Source organism: Chanos chanos, chromosome 5 (genome assembly GCF_902362185.1).
Source record: "Chanos chanos chromosome 5, fChaCha1.1, whole genome shotgun sequence".
NCBI lineage: Eukaryota > Metazoa > Chordata > Actinopteri > Gonorynchiformes > Chanidae > Chanos > Chanos chanos.
This window is the reverse complement of record NC_044499.1, coordinates 51,987,923-52,007,922: the sequence shown is the minus strand read 5'-3', so window position 1 is coordinate 52,007,922 and position 20,000 is coordinate 51,987,923. Positions and strand designations below refer to the sequence as shown.

General features: G+C 45.2%; 1 protein-coding gene across 4 annotated transcripts in view; it reads left to right on the top strand.

Annotated features, from left to right (window-relative positions):
• The window catches only part of thrab (thyroid hormone receptor alpha b), a 53,304-nt gene extending 43,428 nt beyond the window's left edge, over nucleotides 1–9,876 (top strand). For all 4 annotated transcript variants that reach the window (XM_030773381.1, XM_030773382.1, XM_030773383.1 and 1 more), the window contains 4 exons: nucleotides 3,757–3,962; nucleotides 8,439–8,585; nucleotides 9,071–9,329; nucleotides 9,616–9,876. In XM_030773381.1, coding sequence (XP_030629241.1) covers nucleotides 3,757–3,962; nucleotides 8,439–8,585; nucleotides 9,071–9,329; nucleotides 9,616–9,866 — 863 coding nt within the window. In that variant the 3' untranslated portion in view covers nucleotides 9,867–9,876. The remainder of the gene's footprint in view (nucleotides 1–3,756; nucleotides 3,963–8,438; nucleotides 8,586–9,070; nucleotides 9,330–9,615) is intronic.
• The last annotated feature ends 10,124 nt before the right edge of the window (nucleotides 9,877–20,000 follow it).

Below are 20,000 nucleotides of genomic sequence, written 5' to 3'. Positions count from 1 at the left end.
GTGAGTACACACACACACACACACACACATATACACTTGCACTGTAGAGACACATACCATGAAGACTCACGCATACAAACTCACACAGATATTTGTCTTTTACCCTCGCTGTAACCGTCACACACTTACGATCACACACATGCATACAATCAGGCCCACAACAACAACACACAGGTGACAAAGAGATTCAGACATACTGCACACAGCCTGTACACGCAATCATACACACACACACACATACACGCAGAAATCCCCGCTGACAGTGTGTGTGTATATGCGAGTGTGTCAGACAAAAGCAGGGGAGGCTAAACCCATATGTCTTCCACATGGACGTTTTTCTCTCTGCTCAACCCTTCAGCCTCAGTCTCTCTCTCCTCTTTTGAAGCATCATGCACATCTTTCTCTTTCCCTTTGATACCTCTCCAAGCCCATGCCCTCCCTCCCTCCCTCTCTCTCTTTCTTTCTCTCTCTTTCTCTCTCTCTGTCTCTCTCTGTCTCTCTCTATCTGAACTGGATCAGACAATTACAGACAGCTTGCTTTACCTTTGTGATGTTATGGACCTTGTCTGGCTGTTGTTATAATCACTAAGAACATGTATAGAGTAACTTCTGTCTTTTCAAAATTTCAAAGGGTTGTTTTTTTTTTTTTTGCCCTGAGGTTTCTGTGATGGTGAAAGACTGGATGCGGTTATGGTTTTGGACTGGGCTGTGGAGCCAGTGTCCTGCAGTGTGACCGCGTCTGCTACGCGACCGTGTCTGTTCTGCGTATCTGTCCGTCCTTTGTTCGGCCCGTACGAAAAGGCTTTGTCGGCTGAAATCACTTTGGAGAAAAGAGAGGGTTAGGGTTAGGGTTAGGGTCAGGGTTAGGGTTCCTGCGGGAGAGAGAGATAGAGCTAAAGGGGTTTTTTTTCAACACAGAAGAGTAGCGGGAGGAAAAACAGCAGAGAGAGCAGGTGGTAAAATGTCTCAGTGGTCACCTCTGGTGCGCCAGTTTCTCATACGCAGCCGTGTGAAAGCTCCCTAGATTCATCTAAGAGCAGGAATATCCTGTCCCGGGCGGAGCCTGCTGTTTTTGCCCGGTCTGGAATTTCTGCTGGCTGGACAGCAAGAGCAGGTACCTGTCTTTGGGGAGATCGGCGCTTGTGCTCAGACCAGCTCTTCCTCGCCGAAGCCTGTTCTTCAGGTGTGGAGATCTGTGTGGAGATTCCGATGGGACGTTTTGAGATCAGGTGATTGGATGAACTCAGGGAAATGTTCTTCCATAAGACTGAGTGCTGAGATCAGCAGACATGCTGTGAGCAGTGGGCCTGGGTCCGGACAGCTGACATGATGGATAGGGATGGGTATTGTTTCAATTTTATCGATTCCGATTCCACTAACCGAATCTGGTTCTCATCGAAACTCGTCTCCGATTCCAATATTTTTTGGAGAGAAAAAAAGGACAAATGTCTCAAGAACAAAAGTTAGCCTACCTTTATTCTTGGCCCATTTAGGCCAATTTATAATCAGTAAACTGTTGTCTAGAAGGGGGTCTCTGGAGATGAACTGGAGATGGGGGGGGGGGGGGGGGGGGAGGTGCTCTCTCGTATCTAAGAAAAATATACATTAGAATAATTTGTAGACAACATTCGTTTACCTTCAATATAAAAGGCGAATGTCAGTTCATCTGTGCTTTGTTTCTGAGCATGAGATGTTGGTACTGTTAACGCTAGCTGTATCTGGGGCGTTGCTGTGCCTGGGAGACTGCAACACGTTCAACACAGCGCATTCCTTCACACTCACGCTGTGCTTCGTCATATTGGAGATGCTTCCTCCCTTGCACAAAATATCTTTACTCCAGGTGTTGTGTTTTTTTTTTTTTTAGTGAAGCGAAGCCAAACTTTCGAGCGTTGGCTGCAGTCAGCCATGGTCAAGGATATAAACAGAAGTGTCTCTTCTCACATCCTTTGTTGACGTACCCGCGTAGCAGATGACGTGCGGATAGGTCCGCGTTGCATGTCCTGGCAGATAAGTGAAACTTTCACGGACTGTAAAATGCTCACTGCAGTTCACTCAGGAGCGTGACTGAAATATGCAAAAGTTAGGAACCAAAGCGCAGAATTGAAACGCATGTGTCTTATCGAATCCACGGTTCTTGGAAATTTGGAACCGGCTCCAACTTGGAACCGGTTCTTGATACCCAACCCTAGTGATGGATGGCTGGGCAGGGAGGTGCTGTGGACGTGCTGAAGGGAGGTGTACTCTGCCTGGCCTGCTCCCTGTAGAGGAGCACAGCTCATGGAGAGACACGGAGACAGTGCGAGTCTGTTCACCGTGGGATCCCTACTCTTTTTCTCTACCTTCTGCGGTCACCTCCCAGACTCTGGAGTCCACCTCAGTGTTTCCACGCCATGAGAAAGGCATTATGTATCATCTCTGATCGAGTCACACGCTGGGATCCTGTGTAGAATGAGCTCCAGATTTTTCTCTGAAGATGTGCAGCCAGGGAAACAGTTCAAACTGCCCGTGTAGAGAGCCAGATCTCCAGCTCCAGATCTCCGGTCGGTCTCCAGCGGAGGATTGTTCTTGGTGCGGTCGATTCAGCAGGACACAGTCACACCTTTGCCCCAAGATTTGGAAGGGCCTCTTTGTCCCGGCGAGGACGAGACCCTACCGCATTTGTCTTCGCCCTGCCAGCGGCTCAGGGTTCTGTCCAGGATCTGGTAGATGGGCTTTACAGTGGTGTAGAGGACAGTGGATGTGCATAGGCTGGTTTGGAAGCCCAGTTGCGTTGCCGTATGTTGAGGATGAATTGGTGTAATTAACTGCACTGTTTGTGTTGTGGTGCTGAGCTTCAGCGGGGATGACAGAGTTGGCGCAGTATGGCCTGAACATGGATTTGGTTCAGTCAATGCTGAATGTGCCTGTTTTAAAATGACAGACACAATGTGGTGAAGTTTATTGGAATTTGGGGCCTTGGGGAAGGTTTGTGTGGAGTTGGCTGTAACAAGATGCTGGTTTTCAGTGTTTAAATGTTCCGCTGACTGGAGATGAGCTGTTGGCCTTCGTCTGTGTGTCTGTGTTTTTATACTTGGGTTTAACACAGATGTTGATTTATAATTCAGTGAGGACCAGCATACTTGTCTGATTACACTAATAGAGGAGTGTGAAATCTCTCTGTCTCTAATTTTCTCACCCTCCCCTTCTACTACCCCCCCCCCCCCCCCGCCCCCCCCCCCCCATCTTTCTTTGTGTTAACTTCTCTGCATGCTTTTTAGACAGATTTTTACAGCATTTTTTTTATCAGAATATGAGAACATCATAACAGAATATGAGAACAACATAACATCAGTGTTGCCTGCTGATCACTACTAATCTTCACAATCACAATCACAATCAGAATGTGGTTTATTGCCAAGTAGGTTTACACCTATGAAGAATTTTTCTTGGTGTGTTGGTTCTCTATACAAATACAACATACAAATACAAATACTATACAAGTCAAACTAATCTTCTCACTCTTGCTCTCACTCCCTCTCTCTCTGTCTCTCTCTCTCTCTCTGTCTCTCTCTCTCTCTGTCTCTCTCTCTCTCTGTCTCTCCCTCTCTCTCTCTCTCTCTCTCTCTCTCTCTCTGTCTGTCTCTCTCTCTCTCCCTCCCTCTCTCTGTCTCTCTCTCTCTCTGTCTGTCTCTCTCTCTCTCCCTCCCTCTCTCTGTCTGTCTGTCTGTCTCTCTCTCTCTCTCTCTGTCTCTCTCTGTCTATCTGTCTCTGTCTCAGTGGTGCTGGATGAGGCCAAGCGTGTGGCCAAGCGCCGTTTGATAGAGGAGAACAGAGAGAGGAGGAAGAAGGAGGAGATGGTGAAGACCTTGCAGAACAGACCGGAGCCCTCCAGCTCAGAGTGGGAGCTGATCCGAATCGTCACGGAGGCCCATCGCCACACCAACGCCCAGGGCTCCCACTGGAAGCAGAAACGCAAGTTCCTGGTGAGAAGTTTGTGTTTGTCCAACTGACCAACTGACTGTTAGTCCGTGTCTGTCTATCTGTCTCTGCATCTGTTTGCCTGTCTGTCTGTCCGTCTGTCTCTCTCTCTCTCTCTCTTTCTATCTGTCTCTGTGTCTGCCCGTCTGATGGTCTCTGTGTCTGTGTCTGTTTCTGTCTCTGTGTCTGCATCTGTGTCGGTGTCTGTTTCTGTGTCTGTCTCTGTGTCTATCAAACTGACTCTGTGTCTGTGTGTCTCTCCCTATGTGTGTACAGTCTGAATCTTTCTCTTTATGAATCTCTTTCTCTCTCTCTCTCTCTCTCTCTCTCTCTCTCTCTCTCTCTCTCTCTGTCTCTCTCTCTCTCGTTTCCTTTCGTCCTGTCATTCTCTGATTGCTCTGTGCTACTATTTGATATGTAGTGTGTGTGTGTGTGTGTGTGATTTGTCATTTAGAATAAGAGGTATTGTTGTACATAGTTCGTCACTCTCCTGGAGTGACCAATGAGTCACTCTCCTGGAGTTACCAATGAGAGAGCAGTCTGTATGAAGTGAGGAATTACAGCCCAATAGGGAGCAGAGCTTATGTCTTGAGGGGGACTTTGGTGAATTATGACATTTAACTCTTCCTGAGGTAACACAACTTTTTTGAAAGGTTACTTAGATAGTCTTTTTTTAGGGGTTTATTTTTCAAAGTCAAGTGAATTAATCTATGCTTGACTTTCACTGGCCAACTGTGTGAAAAGAGTTTTATTTCCTGTCTGAAAGACCAATAGTAGAAGATGCTGCTGTTTGGTCCCGCCTCCAGAGAGAGCAGACTAAACACGGGGTGGAATGCCTAGTTTTCAGCATTGGACATTAAAGAACATGTATTTGAAAATTCAGTGTAGGAAAATCCACGGGTGTACAAAGTGAGGTGCATAAAAGCAGTTTTTTGCATTTTTTTGTGTCATTGCAGGAGCCTGCCATTTTTGATTTAAAAAGGTTTGATAAAAATGTTCCAAAGAGCCCCAGAAAAACGTGCGCGTCTCAGGGAATGACAGGGAGGTAAATGCTATTATGATTCCATACGTCAAACCGGCTCCGTGAGCCCTTCAGTGACAGCTCGGAATGTAATGGGCCGTTGCTAGGCAACGCCTTATAGAAACCAGGGTCTCATGGCATGGCCTAGAAAGGAACAAGGCCATTTGAAATAAATATGATCATTCAGCCAACACTGCCAAACAGAGAGAGAGAGAGAGAGAGAGGATGAATAACCAAGATTATTTATGAATAAATGAGTAAGAAAAAATATGTTATGTGCATTGAGTAGTTCTCTGAATTACCGTTTTGAATTTTGCTGTGTTGTGCCCGTTGGTGTTTCTCAGTGTTTTTGTTATCTCTCCCTCACGCACATACACAGGCACAGATGCACAAACGCACAACGCACACACACACACACACACACACACACAGTCGTTTTCTCTTTATTTCTCTCCCTCTCTTACCCTCCACTGAGGCGTGAATATTCTGAGTAAGTGTGATTTTTTTGTGTGCTGATAGAGAGAGAGAGAGAGAGAGAGTGTGTAGTCTGTAAGCTAGTCCGTTTGCTTTGTTAGCCCCTAAAACTGTTACAAGAGCTACCAATGGCTGTATCGCCCAGAAAACCAACCAGTTCTGGACGGCTTGGCCCGACTTCTGTCAGTCAGTGAAGGAAACACTGGGCTTTCAGAGCAGGCCACAAGCTCCTGTGAAACAGCCCATAAAAAACCTCAACCTACATAACGTTTACAGGCCCAAAGACTTTACCGTGACGCTACGGCTCACAGGAATGGACAAATATACACCCCTCTGCTGTAGCACCTCTCCCTCCCTCTCTCTCTCTCTCTCTCTCTCTCTCAAAATACTCTCTCTCTCTCTCAAAAAATTCTCTCTATCTCTGAAAAAATTCTCTCTCAAAAATAATATCTCTCCTCTCTCTCTCTCTGTCTCTCTCTCTCTCTGTCTCTCTCTCTCCATGTCTGTTTCTTTGTGTTTTTCTTTCACTTTGTTTCTTTCTCTCTCTCTCGCTCTCTCTCTCTCTGTCTCCTCTCCTGCAGACTGGCTGAGTTGTTCTGTGTGTTTGTTCCTGTGCATCTGTTGGGGGAGAGTTTATATGTGTGTGTGTGTGTGTGTGTGTGTGTGTGTGTGTGTGACCAGCTCTATGGTCAGACTCCACTCCAGTCTGTGTTGTTAAGGAGAGTGTGGGAGGGCTAGTCCATGTGAGGTGATAGTTTATCCTACTACTACTACTGTTGGCTTTGCCTCTGGCACCCAGACAGAGAGGCAGCACCTGGTTCTTTTTCAGCCCGGTCTGAAACCAGCCGAGACAACACAGGACAGGCCCGTCCGCCTTCCAGGTCACACAAACACACCATGCCTGAATAAGCTTAGACAAATACACACACACACGCGCGCGCACGTGGGCTCAGCAGCTAAAACCGTGGAGTGTACAGTCCAAACACACACACACACACACACAGAGTCTTAAAATAAAGTTCAGAGCGCAGACACTAGTGTGGGACATGATTTCTGTTTTCATTTGTTTGCTTTCATTTTATGAAAATCGAGGGCACAGTATCTTGATGACTCACGACTGAATGATGGCTTTATCTGAGAGACACACTTCTCTCTCAGGTTTAGTCGCTGGGTGCTGCTGCCTGGAAAAGACTTTCTCAAACAGGTTTCTTATACAGGTTTCTTTAAATCTGGGTTTGGAGGTCCAGAGTCCTGCAGGTTTTCATGTACACTAGATATCCTGACATTTTATTGGTTGTGGAGCGCACACACTAGATATCCTGACATTTTATTGGTTGTGGAGCGCACACACTAGATATCCTGACATTTTATTGGTTGTGGAGCGCACACACTAGATATCCTGACATTTTATTGGTTGTGGAGCGCACACACTAGATATCCTGACATTTTATTGGTTATGGAGCGCACACACTAGATATCCTGACATTTTATTGGTTGTGGAGCGCACACACTAGATATCCTGACATTTTATTGGTTATGGAGCGCACACACTAGATATCCTGACATTTTATTGGTTGTGGAGAGCACACACTTGGTTCATTAGTAAAAAAAACCATCCTTAAATTGTGGGGAGAGGAGCCAGACATGCGCCTGTATTAGGAACAGTTCACAGGACACTCATGCCTGAGTGATGCACAGTGGTAATCATCTTGAACTATGTTAAATTAAATCTGAGGGCAAAATTACAGGTTAGTCTAACATGAAATCAAAGGTTAAATATGAAACTGAATGACTGTGTTAAACTATACAGATAATGACTGTTACACTAATTACACCTGTTATTTCACGCCATCACAAAAAACACAGAGAGAGGGAGACAGTAATGAAAGACTCAATTACAGATGTATTCTCTCTCTCCCTCTCTCTCTCTCTCTGTCTCCCTCTCTCTCTCTCTCCCTCTCTCTGCCTCTCTCTCTCTCCCTCTCTCTCTCTCTCTCTCTCCCTCTCTCTCTCTCCCCCTCTCTCCCTCTCTCTCTCTCCCTCTCTCTCTCTCTCTCTCTGCCCCCCCCCCAACCCTCTCTCCTACACTCTGTATGTCCTACTTTTAGACATGGATTGGTTTATCTTGTTGCTTAAAGAATGCAGACAGACTGATGACCTTTACGATCAGTATTTTCCATAGGATGAGAAAAATTGTGCCTGATCAGCTTCTTTATCAGATTACACCAAATGACTGAAATTCTGGACCTGTGTGCATCAGCTCTGACTGAGATAACGGAGCACGTGGCTGTGTGTATGAAGCATCGTATGGATCTGTAAAGGAGGGAGTTCATGTCCCTCTCTTCGTTTTTTTAGAGTTTATCCATTTGTTTGTGTCCTTGTCGTCTCTCGTGAAACGGACAGAAGACAGTGTATTCTGTCCTATGGAACAGACGTCGGCATAGGTGTTCTGTGTCACAGGGTGCACATTTGGGCTGAGGTATCGTGTGTCATTCGGTGTAAATATAGGCTGATACTCTGTCACATGTTGGAAATGTATTCTGGGGTATTCTGTGTCATTTGGTGTAGACATAAAGCACATTCTCGGGTTGGGAGACATGCGCCGTACTCAGACCTTGTTGTTTTCCTGCTTTTATCTTTTTTTTTTTTTTTAATGTTTTTTTTTTTTCTTCTGTCATGACGCATGAATGGCTGTGCTATGGTTTCTCCCAAACCAAGTTCTGGTGACTCGTTCGGACCTGTCTTTTCACAGCCAGAACTCTTCAAAACACTGGAGCTTCTCATTTAGCCGGTTGATCACCTCAGCATCAGTTCTGGGCTGGATCAGGGCTCAACAGCAGAGGACAAATAAAGTCTGAGATTCAAATCCATGACCCTGTGGTTACTGTAGTGTGCTTATAGTGTGTTCTAACTTTAATCTGAACAGAACTGCTGTTTTTAACGTGTGTGTGTGTGCGTGTGTGTGTGTGTGTGTGTTATTCTGCAGCCTGAGGACATCGGTCAGTCCCCCGTCACTCCCTCCTCAGACGGGGACAAAGTGGACCTGGAGGCTTTCAGTGAATTCACCAAGATCATCACGCCAGCCATCACCCGCGTCGTCGACTTTGCCAAAAAACTGCCCATGTTCTCCGAGGTGTGTGTGTGTGCATGTGTGTGTGCGTGTGTGTGCTTGTGTGTGTGCGTGCGTGTGTGTTTGTGTATGTGTGTGTGCGTGTGTGTGTGTGTGCGTGTGTGTGTGTGTGGATGTGCATGTGTGTGTGGATGTGCATGTGTGTATGTGTGTGTATGTGTGTGTGCGTTTATTTGAATGTCTTAGTCAGAGCTGTGTGTCCATATTTAGTATGTTAACGTGACTTAAACCAGTGTGTAGATCGGTTGTGTAGATTACACACGCTGTCTATGGCACAGAATATATCTTGCAGAGGGAATATTGACATGGTGTCTCATAGCAGGGGAAGGACTGTGTGCTCTGCCTCAGATACTGTGTGAGTAAGGTAGCGGTTCTTTCTAATCATGCCTCTGTCTTCCTCTTCTCTCTCTCTCTCTCTCTCTCTTCTTCCCTCTATTACTTTCTGTCTGTCTCTCTGTCTGTCTGTCTGTCTGTGTGTGTGTCCGTAGCTGCCGTGTGAGGATCAGATCATCCTGTTGAAAGGCTGCTGTATGGAGATCATGTCTCTGAGAGCGGCCGTGCGCTACGACCCAGAGAGCGAGACGCTGACGCTGAGTGGAGAGATGGCGGTGAAGCGTGAGCAGCTGAAGAACGGAGGCCTGGGCGTGGTCTCTGACGCCATCTTCGACCTGGGCAAGAGCCTGGCGCAGTTTAACCTGGACGACACGGAAGTGGCGCTGCTACAGGCCGTACTGCTCATGAGCTCAGGTGAGGTCAAAGGTCACAGGTCACAGGTCACAGCCGCTTGGGGCTGAGAGAAGACCAAATGTAGTGAATAGAGGCAGTGATATGTTTTGTAGGGCAGATCAGCAGGTGTAACTTTAACAGAGAAGATAACAATAGAAGGACTGTAGAGATGCTGTTGTCTAAACGTGTGATTGTACGAGTATTGGTAATACAGGAGTAATTATGATAATGACAGTGCTGTTGTCTCTCCTTTGGTCTCTCTGTCTGTCTGTCTCTCTGTCTGTCTGTCTGTCTGTCTGTCTGTCAGATCGTTCGGGCCTGACCTGCGTGGAGAAGATTGAGAAATGCCAGGAGACATACCTGCTGGCGTTTGAACACTACATAAACTACCGCAAGCACAACATTCCTCATTTCTGGCCCAAGCTGCTGATGAAGGTGACGGACCTGCGGATGATTGGCGCCTGTCACGCCAGCCGTTTCCTGCACATGAAGGTGGAGTGCCCCACCGAACTCTTCCCGCCCCTCTTCCTGGAAGTCTTCGAGGACCAGGAGGTGTGAACTGGGAGCGGCTAGGAAAGGAGAAGCAGGTTTTTTTTTTTTTTTTGGTTTTTTTTTTTTGACAGGACTTGGGTTTTCCACCACCTCCCCCGACTCCTCTCCAGAAAAAAAGAAAAAAAAACAAACAAACAAAAAAACAAAAACGAAAACGTCACCCACGCGTCAAAAACACACACACACACCAGCAGCAGCAACAGCACTGTCAGCAGGGGGTCATCGTTCCAAAAGGCTTTTCTGTGCGGTTAATTCTTCGCCTGGTTTTGTTTGGGGTTTTTGTTGTCGTTGTTGTTGTTGTTGTTTATTTGTTTTTTTGAATGCTCTCCTTCACCTCCCGCGCCCCCCCCCCAAACCCCCCCCCCCCCACCTCAGTCAGCCTGTGGTAGCCCTTCTGTCTATACACAATGTCTTACCCTGATCAGCCATACCTCGTAAGACACACGCACATACACACACACACACACACACAAACGCACGCATACACATACACATACACACACACACACACACACGTGCAGACATGTTTACGGACACGTTATATATATATATATATATATATATATATATATATATATACACACAGAGTATTGGAGTATTGGATAAACACTCGTTTACACACACACAGGAATAAAAAAACTCACGCCAGCATGTCACACAGGCTCTGTTTCCTGGAGCTGGTTTAGGAGATCTGATCAGGTCCGGTCTGGTCTGATCAGGTCCGGTCTGGTCTGATCAGGTCCTCTGTGAAGACTGCACAGTGGTCTTCACTACACAGCAGCTGCTAGATAATTCCTGTTCTGAACTGGTCAGTTAATTTCAATGTTAGACTTACTACGCAAGACAGTCACATTGTTTCACACCACAGAGGTGGTCAGATACACACACACACACACACATATATACGACAGATTATTTTATTCCATGCTCCTTCTTTAAGGCGTTGGCAGTGTTGTTTGTTACTTTTTGCACTCTGTGTAAAAAAAAAGACACAGAGTCGTTTAAACAGACCTCATTTCTATAATTAATATGAGCCTGTGTGTGGGGACAAGGGGAAGGTATTTCTCTCCCAAATCAGGTGCTATATTTAAACAAACAAACAAAAAAAAAGCCTCTTGAATAGATTTGGGATGTTTAGGAAATACACTCCTACACACCCCCCCCCCCCCCCCCCCTCACCCCACCGTTCTCTGTAGAGTACCGACTATTCAGAATCTTGGAGTCTACATTCAGTGCATATTCAGGGGCGTGCGCACGCACACACACATCACACACACACGCACGCACGCACGCACCACTCACACACACACACACACACACACACAGTGCAAGCCTGTGCTGTGTGTGGTTTTTGCTGTATCCTTGGCTTAGGCATGGGCTGGAGCTCACCTCGGTCCTCACACAAATAACAATAGAACCCTTCTCTCTCTCTCAGGGAAGACCATACAACAGACACAGAGCTAGACAGAAAGAGGTCGAGAGAGAGAGAGAGAGAGTAGTCAGGCAGACTTGTGAGGACATTGCCAAGTAGACGGAGCTAAGACAATTCTTAGTATGCAGGCCGAGTAGCACTGATTAACACGACACGTAGGAAGAACAGATTGGTGTTATTGGTGTTAACTTCATCCTAGACACAGCCATGTACTCTGAGACACACACACACACACACACAGGCGCACGCGCACACACACACACACACACACCAGAAACTCAAATGCCTCATTATTTTCTCCGTATGCACTGCAGTGCTGTCGCCCTGCCCCTCCCAGGGCTCTGTAAGTTAGCCCCGCCCACACGTTTATGGCCGTGCGGGCAGCAAAGCTAGCGGAACACAGCCGTCCTTTACCTCAGTGTGGGCGCGTCTCTGGCTGCGGTGCCCAGACTGCCTCTGTGCTCAAAGGCTTCTACCTCACCTCAGACCACAGGGCAGTTAGCTACAGCCTGTTCCCACACACACTCACACACACACACACACACACACACACACTCACACACACACACCTACGAACAGACAGTAACAGTAACACAGAGCAGAACACATCGTGGGACACATACGGATAGATACACACACACACACACACACACACACACCCAGTTCCCCTCAGTGCTGTTCACACTGATTCCTCCGTTCTCTCTCAGCTCTGTTGGAACAGCGGTGCAGACAGATGGGCTCTCCATTCACCGTACTGGCCTGTGGGCTCCGCCAGCCCCCAGGCTCCAGTACCAACACATACCTAAAGGGGAGGTTCTCCTTTTGCTTTTATTTTTGTTTTTTTAATTCTTTCAAAGTGGGACCAAGTGTCGCTTTTTGGAGATTTTGAATCCTTTTTCCGTCAAAACGGAAGATGACGGCGATTCATTGAGAGGACAGTGAGTGGACAGAGAGCAGTAAGGAAACACTGCTCTCCACTTTAAAAACCAGTCTGAGAGAAAGAGGAGGAGAACCCGTAGGGTGCAAGGCCTGGGCGTCGTGGGTTTTCGCACTGTTTTTTGAGGAAGAAACGTTAAAAAGATCCTGCAAATGGAAGGCGGATTTAAACGCAGAGAGAGGGGAGGGATGTTTGCTAGTGTGGACATGACCAGGGAGCAGGAAAAGGTAGCGGGAAGATAGCTCCACCCCTTTCCCCGAAGTCCAACCCCCAAAGCACGCTAGGCCTGCCACGGTATCAGAGACGGACGGACTGAGTCTCAGCGTGTGCACAGTTCCTGAGGACTAACAACCCCCCTCCCCCAATCCCTTCCTCAGTCTCTGTTTAACCAGAGACCAACACAACACACACACACACACACACACTTAGACACATCACAACATCAGTATTAAAGCAACCAAACTCTCTCCCTCTGATAGCAGCTATACACCACAAATCAGCTATACCCCACAACACTGCAGTGTAGTTAACAGACACACACACACACACACACACACACACCAAATGGAAAAAGGCCTTCACCTTGTGTGACAAGGCTGGCCATAACGATGCATAGGATGGCAGCAGCAGAGAAAGAGAGAGAGAGAGAGAGAGAGAGAGAAGGAACAGCCTCAAATCCTTTCTTCATAATCTGGGTCTGAAGGAAAGGAAAGTGCTGACTGAACCAGGGGTCACTGCAATAACATGGAGGAGAGAGATGGAGCGACAGAGCATCTCCTCTCATCCCCAGACAGATGAACGTCCCTGGTCTCCGGCCCTCGCCTGAGCTCCCCACGAGTCTGCCTCTGGAGCCAGAGACTGACCCGCCTGCCGAGAACAGGGGGAGGAAGTGGAAGGAGAGAGAGAGAGAGATTCCGTGGATGCGATGATAAAATGAAAAACTTATGGAAATATGAACGTGTTAACCGAAACAACGTGTAAATGTTGCCATGGCGACAGCGGTGACATCCTTCCCTCTCTCTGATTGGGTATGTGTGTATGACATGCTGCTTTTTCTGTACCTGAGTCTGATTTTATTTGAAAAAAAAAGAAAAAGAAAAAGAAAGGATATAATGAAAGAATTCTAAACCCAGAAAACAAAAATTTAAAAAAGAAAAAATGGAAAAAAAAAAAAAAACAGAAGACTTTTAAAGACTACAGAACAAAAGTTGAAAAGCTTGGAGAATGAGTTGTTTTGTTTTGTTTTTTATCTCATTGTGTGGTTTTTTTTTCTTTTGTTGATGAGGCTTAACTGTTCTGTGTAAGAGAGAGAGAGAGAAAAAACCCCCAGATCAGCTGTTGTCTCTTTTTTGACCAGTGCAGTGTATCATAAACAAACTTCACCTCCCCCCCCCGCCCCTGCCCCGCCCCCCCCCCACTTAGCGTCTGTCTGCATCCGCCGGCCACTCTCTGTTGTCTGTGTATCTGATCCTATGTCCGTCCTTTTATCAAAAGGAATTTACAACAAACAAACAAAAAAAAGAAACAGGAATATTTTTGTTTTTTTTATAATTTTTGTTTCATTTTTATGAAGACTTTGAAAAAATACAAAAAAAAAAAAAATATATATATATATATATATACACAAACAGGAAAAATAATGCAACAGAAACTGAAAAGTACAAAAGATGAAAATGAAAAAAGAAAAAAAAAGAAAGAAAAAAAAAACACAATCTACTCATACCTCACACAATACAGAACTCAACCGAACTTGGGAGGAGAGTGCTGACATGTAGGGCACTTTGTTGGAACTGTGGAAATGCCATGTATGGAGCTGTCTACGGAGCAGAGAGTGCTTTTTGCCCATAAGCATTTGTGGAGCTTACAAAAACACATGCTTTTGCCCGTCTCAGGCTCTCAGACATCCCAGAGAGAGAGAGAGAGATGACTACATCATGTCTCTCGCTCGCTCATAGTACAGCGTTATGTCCTGTACTGTGAAAACACAAGACTGCATGATTTAGCCGTGGCATAGCAGTGATACAAACAAACAAACAAACAAAAAACAGCAACATCTCACCGTGCTGAAAGTGGCAGGATTGTGGGAAAGAAATAGAAATAAGAAAACTTGAGGTTGTGGAATAGCTGGCCATGGTCCCCGTGTCCTCCAGTGAGGCACGGGAGAAAAAAGGGAGGTGACTTTAGAAGACGTGAGCTCAGGTTCAGGGAGAACTGATCTGGATGCAGGTCGCCGTCACGTAGACCGGAGGCCGTGCTTTGCCGTGGTGAGACGAGTCGGCAGGCGGGGGGATGTCTGAGCGGGTGTGAGGCTGGGTAGCGGTGTGTGTTTTTGTAACAACAGAGTGTCCCATGGTAAATGAATGTAGCTGACAGGACTGGGCCAGAGCTGGGCCCAGGAACTAGAACCTCACTTCAGGTCACCAGCAGAGAGGACAATGCAGTCATAAAGACGATACACACAACAAACTGAGAATACTGCCTGTCTGCGAGGTGCAATACTTTCTTCTGTTTTTTTTCTTCTTCTTCCTCTTTTCTTTTGGGGTCATTTTGGTTTTTATTTTTGCTTTTCGTTGTTGTTGTTGTTGTTGTTTTTCTTTTCTTTTTTTTTTTAATTTTAGGGGTTTTTTTTTTGTTTTTTTTTGTTTTTTTGGCCATAACCAAGGATGTAAATACAAAAAAAATAAGAAAAAAAAGAAGAGATAATGATGAAATCCGTTTATGTAAACAAACCACATATGCAACAGTTACATACTAGATGTCGAGGCTAGGACATGCTCAGTCTCCGCCATCTTGTAAAGTAAACTTGCATACATAGCTATATGAAAGGCTTCCATTTGTGTGCTTGTGTGCACCAGCGAACACGCATGTCAACCCATTTTTCTATCAAAGTGCCCCCCCCCCCCCCCCCCCCCCCCCAGATAAAATGACTAGTCCAGCCATGTGCCTCCTAGTTCTTACAGCACTCACTGAGCCCAGAGTCTCTGGCCCCCACCCAGTCAAAGATCCACAGGGTGGAATTTGCCTACAGAGAACAGTAACGACAGAGAGACAGAGAGAGAGGGATGGATGGATGGATGGATGAATGGATGAATGAATGGACAGGTGTTAGGAAAGTGTGGGGCTTTGGGAGAAGTAGAGAGGGAGAGTTGAGAGAGAGAGAGAGAAAAGAGAGAGGAGTAGAGAGTTCTGCACATACATCAGGGTTGCCAGTCATACACACCAAAAATCCCCCAAGCCTCCGTTTTCACGATCGCAGCCTCACAGAAGTGTAGCTGGACGCTGCTACAGGGAGAGAGAGAGAGAGAGAGAGAGAGAGAGAGAGAGAGAGAGACAGTTGTTTGGGGGGTGTTCTGGGTTTTGTTAGGCTTTCTTTTGGCTTTTTATCCAAAAAAAATGCCAAATGTCAAATTGTATTCTTTTGTTTATTTGTTTGTTTTGTTTTTTGTTTTGTTTTTATTTTTTTGTTTGTTTTTTTTTGTCGTTATTGTTGTTGATTTTAGTTTTTCCCTCAAGAAGAACACCCACCCAATAGCAAGATGTCTATGCAATGCCTGTCAACTCCCCCCAAATCATGCTCTCTCTGTGGCTGCGACACTTCTGTCCAAACACTCCCTCCACCCCTCTGGTGCCGCCCTGTCCAGCCGTCTGCCCCCCCTCTCTCCCTTTTTGGTTTGTTTTTTGTTTTTGTTTTGTTTTTTTGTTTGCCAGCCCCGTTCGGTGTGTCTCATTGATTTGATTGGTCCTCAGTAGTCAGTGTTGGTGTTAGGACCCTCTGGTCCTCGCTAGGCAGGTTTCTGTCAAACAGAACTTGACCTCAGTTGAGAAGACAAGAGTTTGAGCTGAGCTCTCCAAAGTTTGAGTCATGTCATGTGCTATGGAAGGCTGCTCAGAAAGCAGTGTGTGTGTATGTGTGTGTGTGTGTACGTGTTCAACGCTCTCATGGTTTGGTGGATAGGAGCTACCCTCCTAAAGGAGAGTCAGCTGACTTTTTTTTCTTTTTTTTTAAAGTTTTTTTGTTGTTGTTGTTTTTTTTTTGGGAAATTTCAAAGCTTCAAATAGAAGACGAAATTAAAAAAAAAATGAAAAAAAAAACCTGTTGAGGTATTTTGATCTTTTTAAAAGATGAGGAGCGCTCTTCAGAGTTAGCCTGTAAATATGACAATGGAAAGACAAGTGAATGTAGCCCTGATCAGAAATACGCTCAATTGGCTGTGTGCTTTTCAGGCTGACAGCACGGAAACCGTGCGGCAGCGGCCCCGGGATTCACACGCCCTCGTTTTCAACACCCCGCATCAGAATAATTATTAAAGGTACTATAGAGTGGGCAATTGGGTCTGACCACTTGATTTAAATTGATTTGAATCCCAAAATGGCCTCTCTGGCATGTTAATAATCTTTTTTTTGTGTCAGAGATAAGCTTTGAATATGCAATAAAAGAAAAACCATACAGTTGACATTCACAGAATCTGAAGCAAGTGCAATATTTGAAGCGTGAGCGGAGCAGAAGTCTTGTCTGTCCAACCCGATCGGCCAGCTACGGCGCCTAGGTCACGTGACCTTCAGCCCTTTTCAGAAGGGGCTGACTACCCAGGGTATAATGAGGAGATTTATAAAATTTCTGACAGGGACTTACGACTTTAAAAAAGAAAAAAAAAAAGTTTTTTCTCAGAATACGCAAGTGCCCGGCTAGCTGCCACAAATTTATTCACCCATCCATGAGAGAGCTGGTAGACACCCACTTCACACCTGTTTAACATGAGCCTGGATAAGAAAGTTTATTGAAGGATTCTCTCAGGTAAAAAGAGTGTTTTATCTTTTTTTTTCTTAAATAAATGATGAAAAAATCTAGCCCAATCCTTGTTAGCCCATCATTTTTTTTTTTGCTTTGTCTGTGAGTCTGGAGACTGTGCTGTGAGTCTTTGTTCATCTTGTGTGTCCCAGTCTGTCTGTCTGTCCGTCTCTCTTTCATTCTTTCTGTCTGTCTCTCTCGTTTACCTCCTATCTTTGTCTCTGTTCTTCCTGGTCTAAACGGGCCTGGTTCAGAGGACATGATGTTGACAGACAAAACGTTCAAACTCAGTGTTGAACCCCTAGTACCTCAGAGGTCACATGGCCCCACATCTGTGATGAAAAAAACCACAACACGTACTGGTCTGTGCATGTGTGTGTCAGTTATACCATCATTCACACCACCTGTAACTCCGTGACCAGTTAACCAGTGTTTCTTGTGCCCATAACTCTGTCATAAATTAAATGTGTGTACCCACGTGTATACTCAAAGGCTCAAACAGAAGATTCACCACAGAACAACAACATTTGGTTTTTAATTCATAATAATAATGGTAATAGGACAGTAGATTATTGTGTATTTTGACAAAATGTGAATTGATTTCTGAAAACAATTAACTACAGTTTTCCACTATAGGTGCTTGACTTTTGTGTGTTTGTATGACTCACCATACAAAATAGCTCTCACTTCCCTACCGAAAGGGGCTTTTTGTCTTTCTTTCTTTGTCTCTTTCTTTTTCTTTCTTTCTTTCTTTTTTCCTATACCTTGTTTACCAACCAATATTTGTTATTTCAAAAGCTGTTGATTATTGATGCATCAAAAGGCTTTTGTATGGCTCAAATTTTTGGCTGTTGTATGTAGTTGCATGTGTTGTGTGCCTATGTGTGCTCTCTCACTCTCTGTCTCTCCTTCTCTCCTATGTGACTCTACAGTAACCTGTATGCTTTTGTATTCGCTGTGATTGATTGGCTGGATCTAAGCAGATTGACCCATGTGTTGTCCAATCCCAAGCACCCTTACAAGGCCTTACAAAGAGATATTGCTGAATATATATTTTAAAAAAAAGTAGTCAGAGATTTGCAATAGCTAGCGTCGAGGCGCTCTGAGAATGTAAGCGGAGATGTTGTATACTGATTGGACGTCGCCATTAAAACACACCTCCCCTCATTAGCTGACAGGGTCTGCACACAGACCTCTCTCACAGTGTACTGTATAATCTGTCAACATGTTTGTATGTCATGTGACCAAAAGCTTTGGGAGGTAGGAACGGTGTACCAAAGGCCTCTGACTGGCATTAGTCAATCGAATGTCCGTTTCAGGAAAGAAAACTGTATCTGAGTAGTTTATTTGAGCAAAGCGAGTACAGAAACTGTCTGCTGAGCTTGGCCTCGGAGAATCTCGTTTCCGTAAGAACGTATTATAGACCACGTCCGTGTCTGAGAGACGGCCTAGACATGTGCGTGGACACATGGGAAAGTGTGTTCGCAGGAGGTGAACAGCTTGTAGCACTAGCCTCTTTGCTGCGTGAACTCTCTGTCTCATCAGAGTGGCAATAGGCAGTGGTGGAGAACTTAGGGCTGCGCCCAGACCCTGGACTGAGACTGATGTGTGATAAGGCAGCGAAATACTGTCAGGCAGAGGTCACTGACACAGACAGGTGTGTATCCTTTACCCACTAGGCCAAATTTACCAGTGTCTTACTGTTTGTAGTTGAGGTTTGATTGGATGAGCTAGTTGGAGTGCTGTTGTAGCTTCTGCTGCTTCTGTGTATGAGGTTTTTAGAGATCTCCTTAGTCTGAGCTATTTTTCTATCGAAGCAGGAGTGTAACTGACGTGACCAGACAGCGAGGAATGTATGCATTCATTATGCAAATGTGTTTTAGAGAGATTGGGGGGGGGGGTTAAGAATAAGAAAGCTATTTTTTAAAGCGTCTGCAGGGGCGATTTTATGTTGTTACAATATTATAAATAGTGAAAATGAAATACATAAAGCTATATTGGGACATGCATATGCAGTGTTTGTTAGGTAACAGAATGGGTGCGTTGGTCTTTGGGATTGCTCAGGTACAATGTTGAGGCCTTGAAGGGTGCCCACTCCCTAACCCCTCCCCCCAAACCTCTAGAACACCCCCCCACACACCCCACCCCCCAAACCTGCAGCCCTTGGCTTGGTGTGTGATTGTCTTGGCTTTTCTTCTGTGACATGTACCCTCCTGTTGTTCTGCTTCAGCCTGCAATGGAACATTCACAGCTGTGTTTGTCTGTGAATAGATTTGGCTAAAATAATATGAACAGCTTGTAAAAAACAAAACAAAACAAAACAAAACAGAAAAAAAAAACAGTGGTCAAACTCAATGAACAATCCAGAAAAAAAGATATATGTATATATATAGAGAGAGCTCTCTCTCTCTCTCCATATATATATATATGTATATATATATATATAAACATAGAGAGATGTATAAACAGTGAGAAGAATCCGTGATCAGTGGCACTTGTTTCTGTAGGTACTGATAATGGTGTAACATCCACTGGACTCAGTGCTTCAAACTTTTTCCACTCCAGAAGCTCAGGTGCTTACAGAAGGGAAGGGTCCATGTCCAAGACCTTCTCTCCCTCTCTCTCTCTATCTCTCTCTCTCTCCCTCTCTCTCTCTCTCTCTCTCCTATGCTACTCAGTCGTCAGTCATTCTGACTAAAGTACTCTTCTTTTCCACATACACGTGTATGAAATTCTGTAGCCTGTTCAGACGGCAAATACAGGTTAATTGCATTGTCGAGGTCTTGACGGATGCACTCTTAAAAAAAAAAAAAAAAAAATACAAAACCAGATTTAAACTGTTGTCTCCACAGTCTGGTCCATGCAAACATACAGACCCAAGAGGGCCCTGACGCTGTCTCGGGGAAAATGTTTTTTTTTCCTCTTCTTCTGTCTCAGTATTCTTTATGCAGGTTATTTCTCGTCTTTTCATTCTTGTCTCAA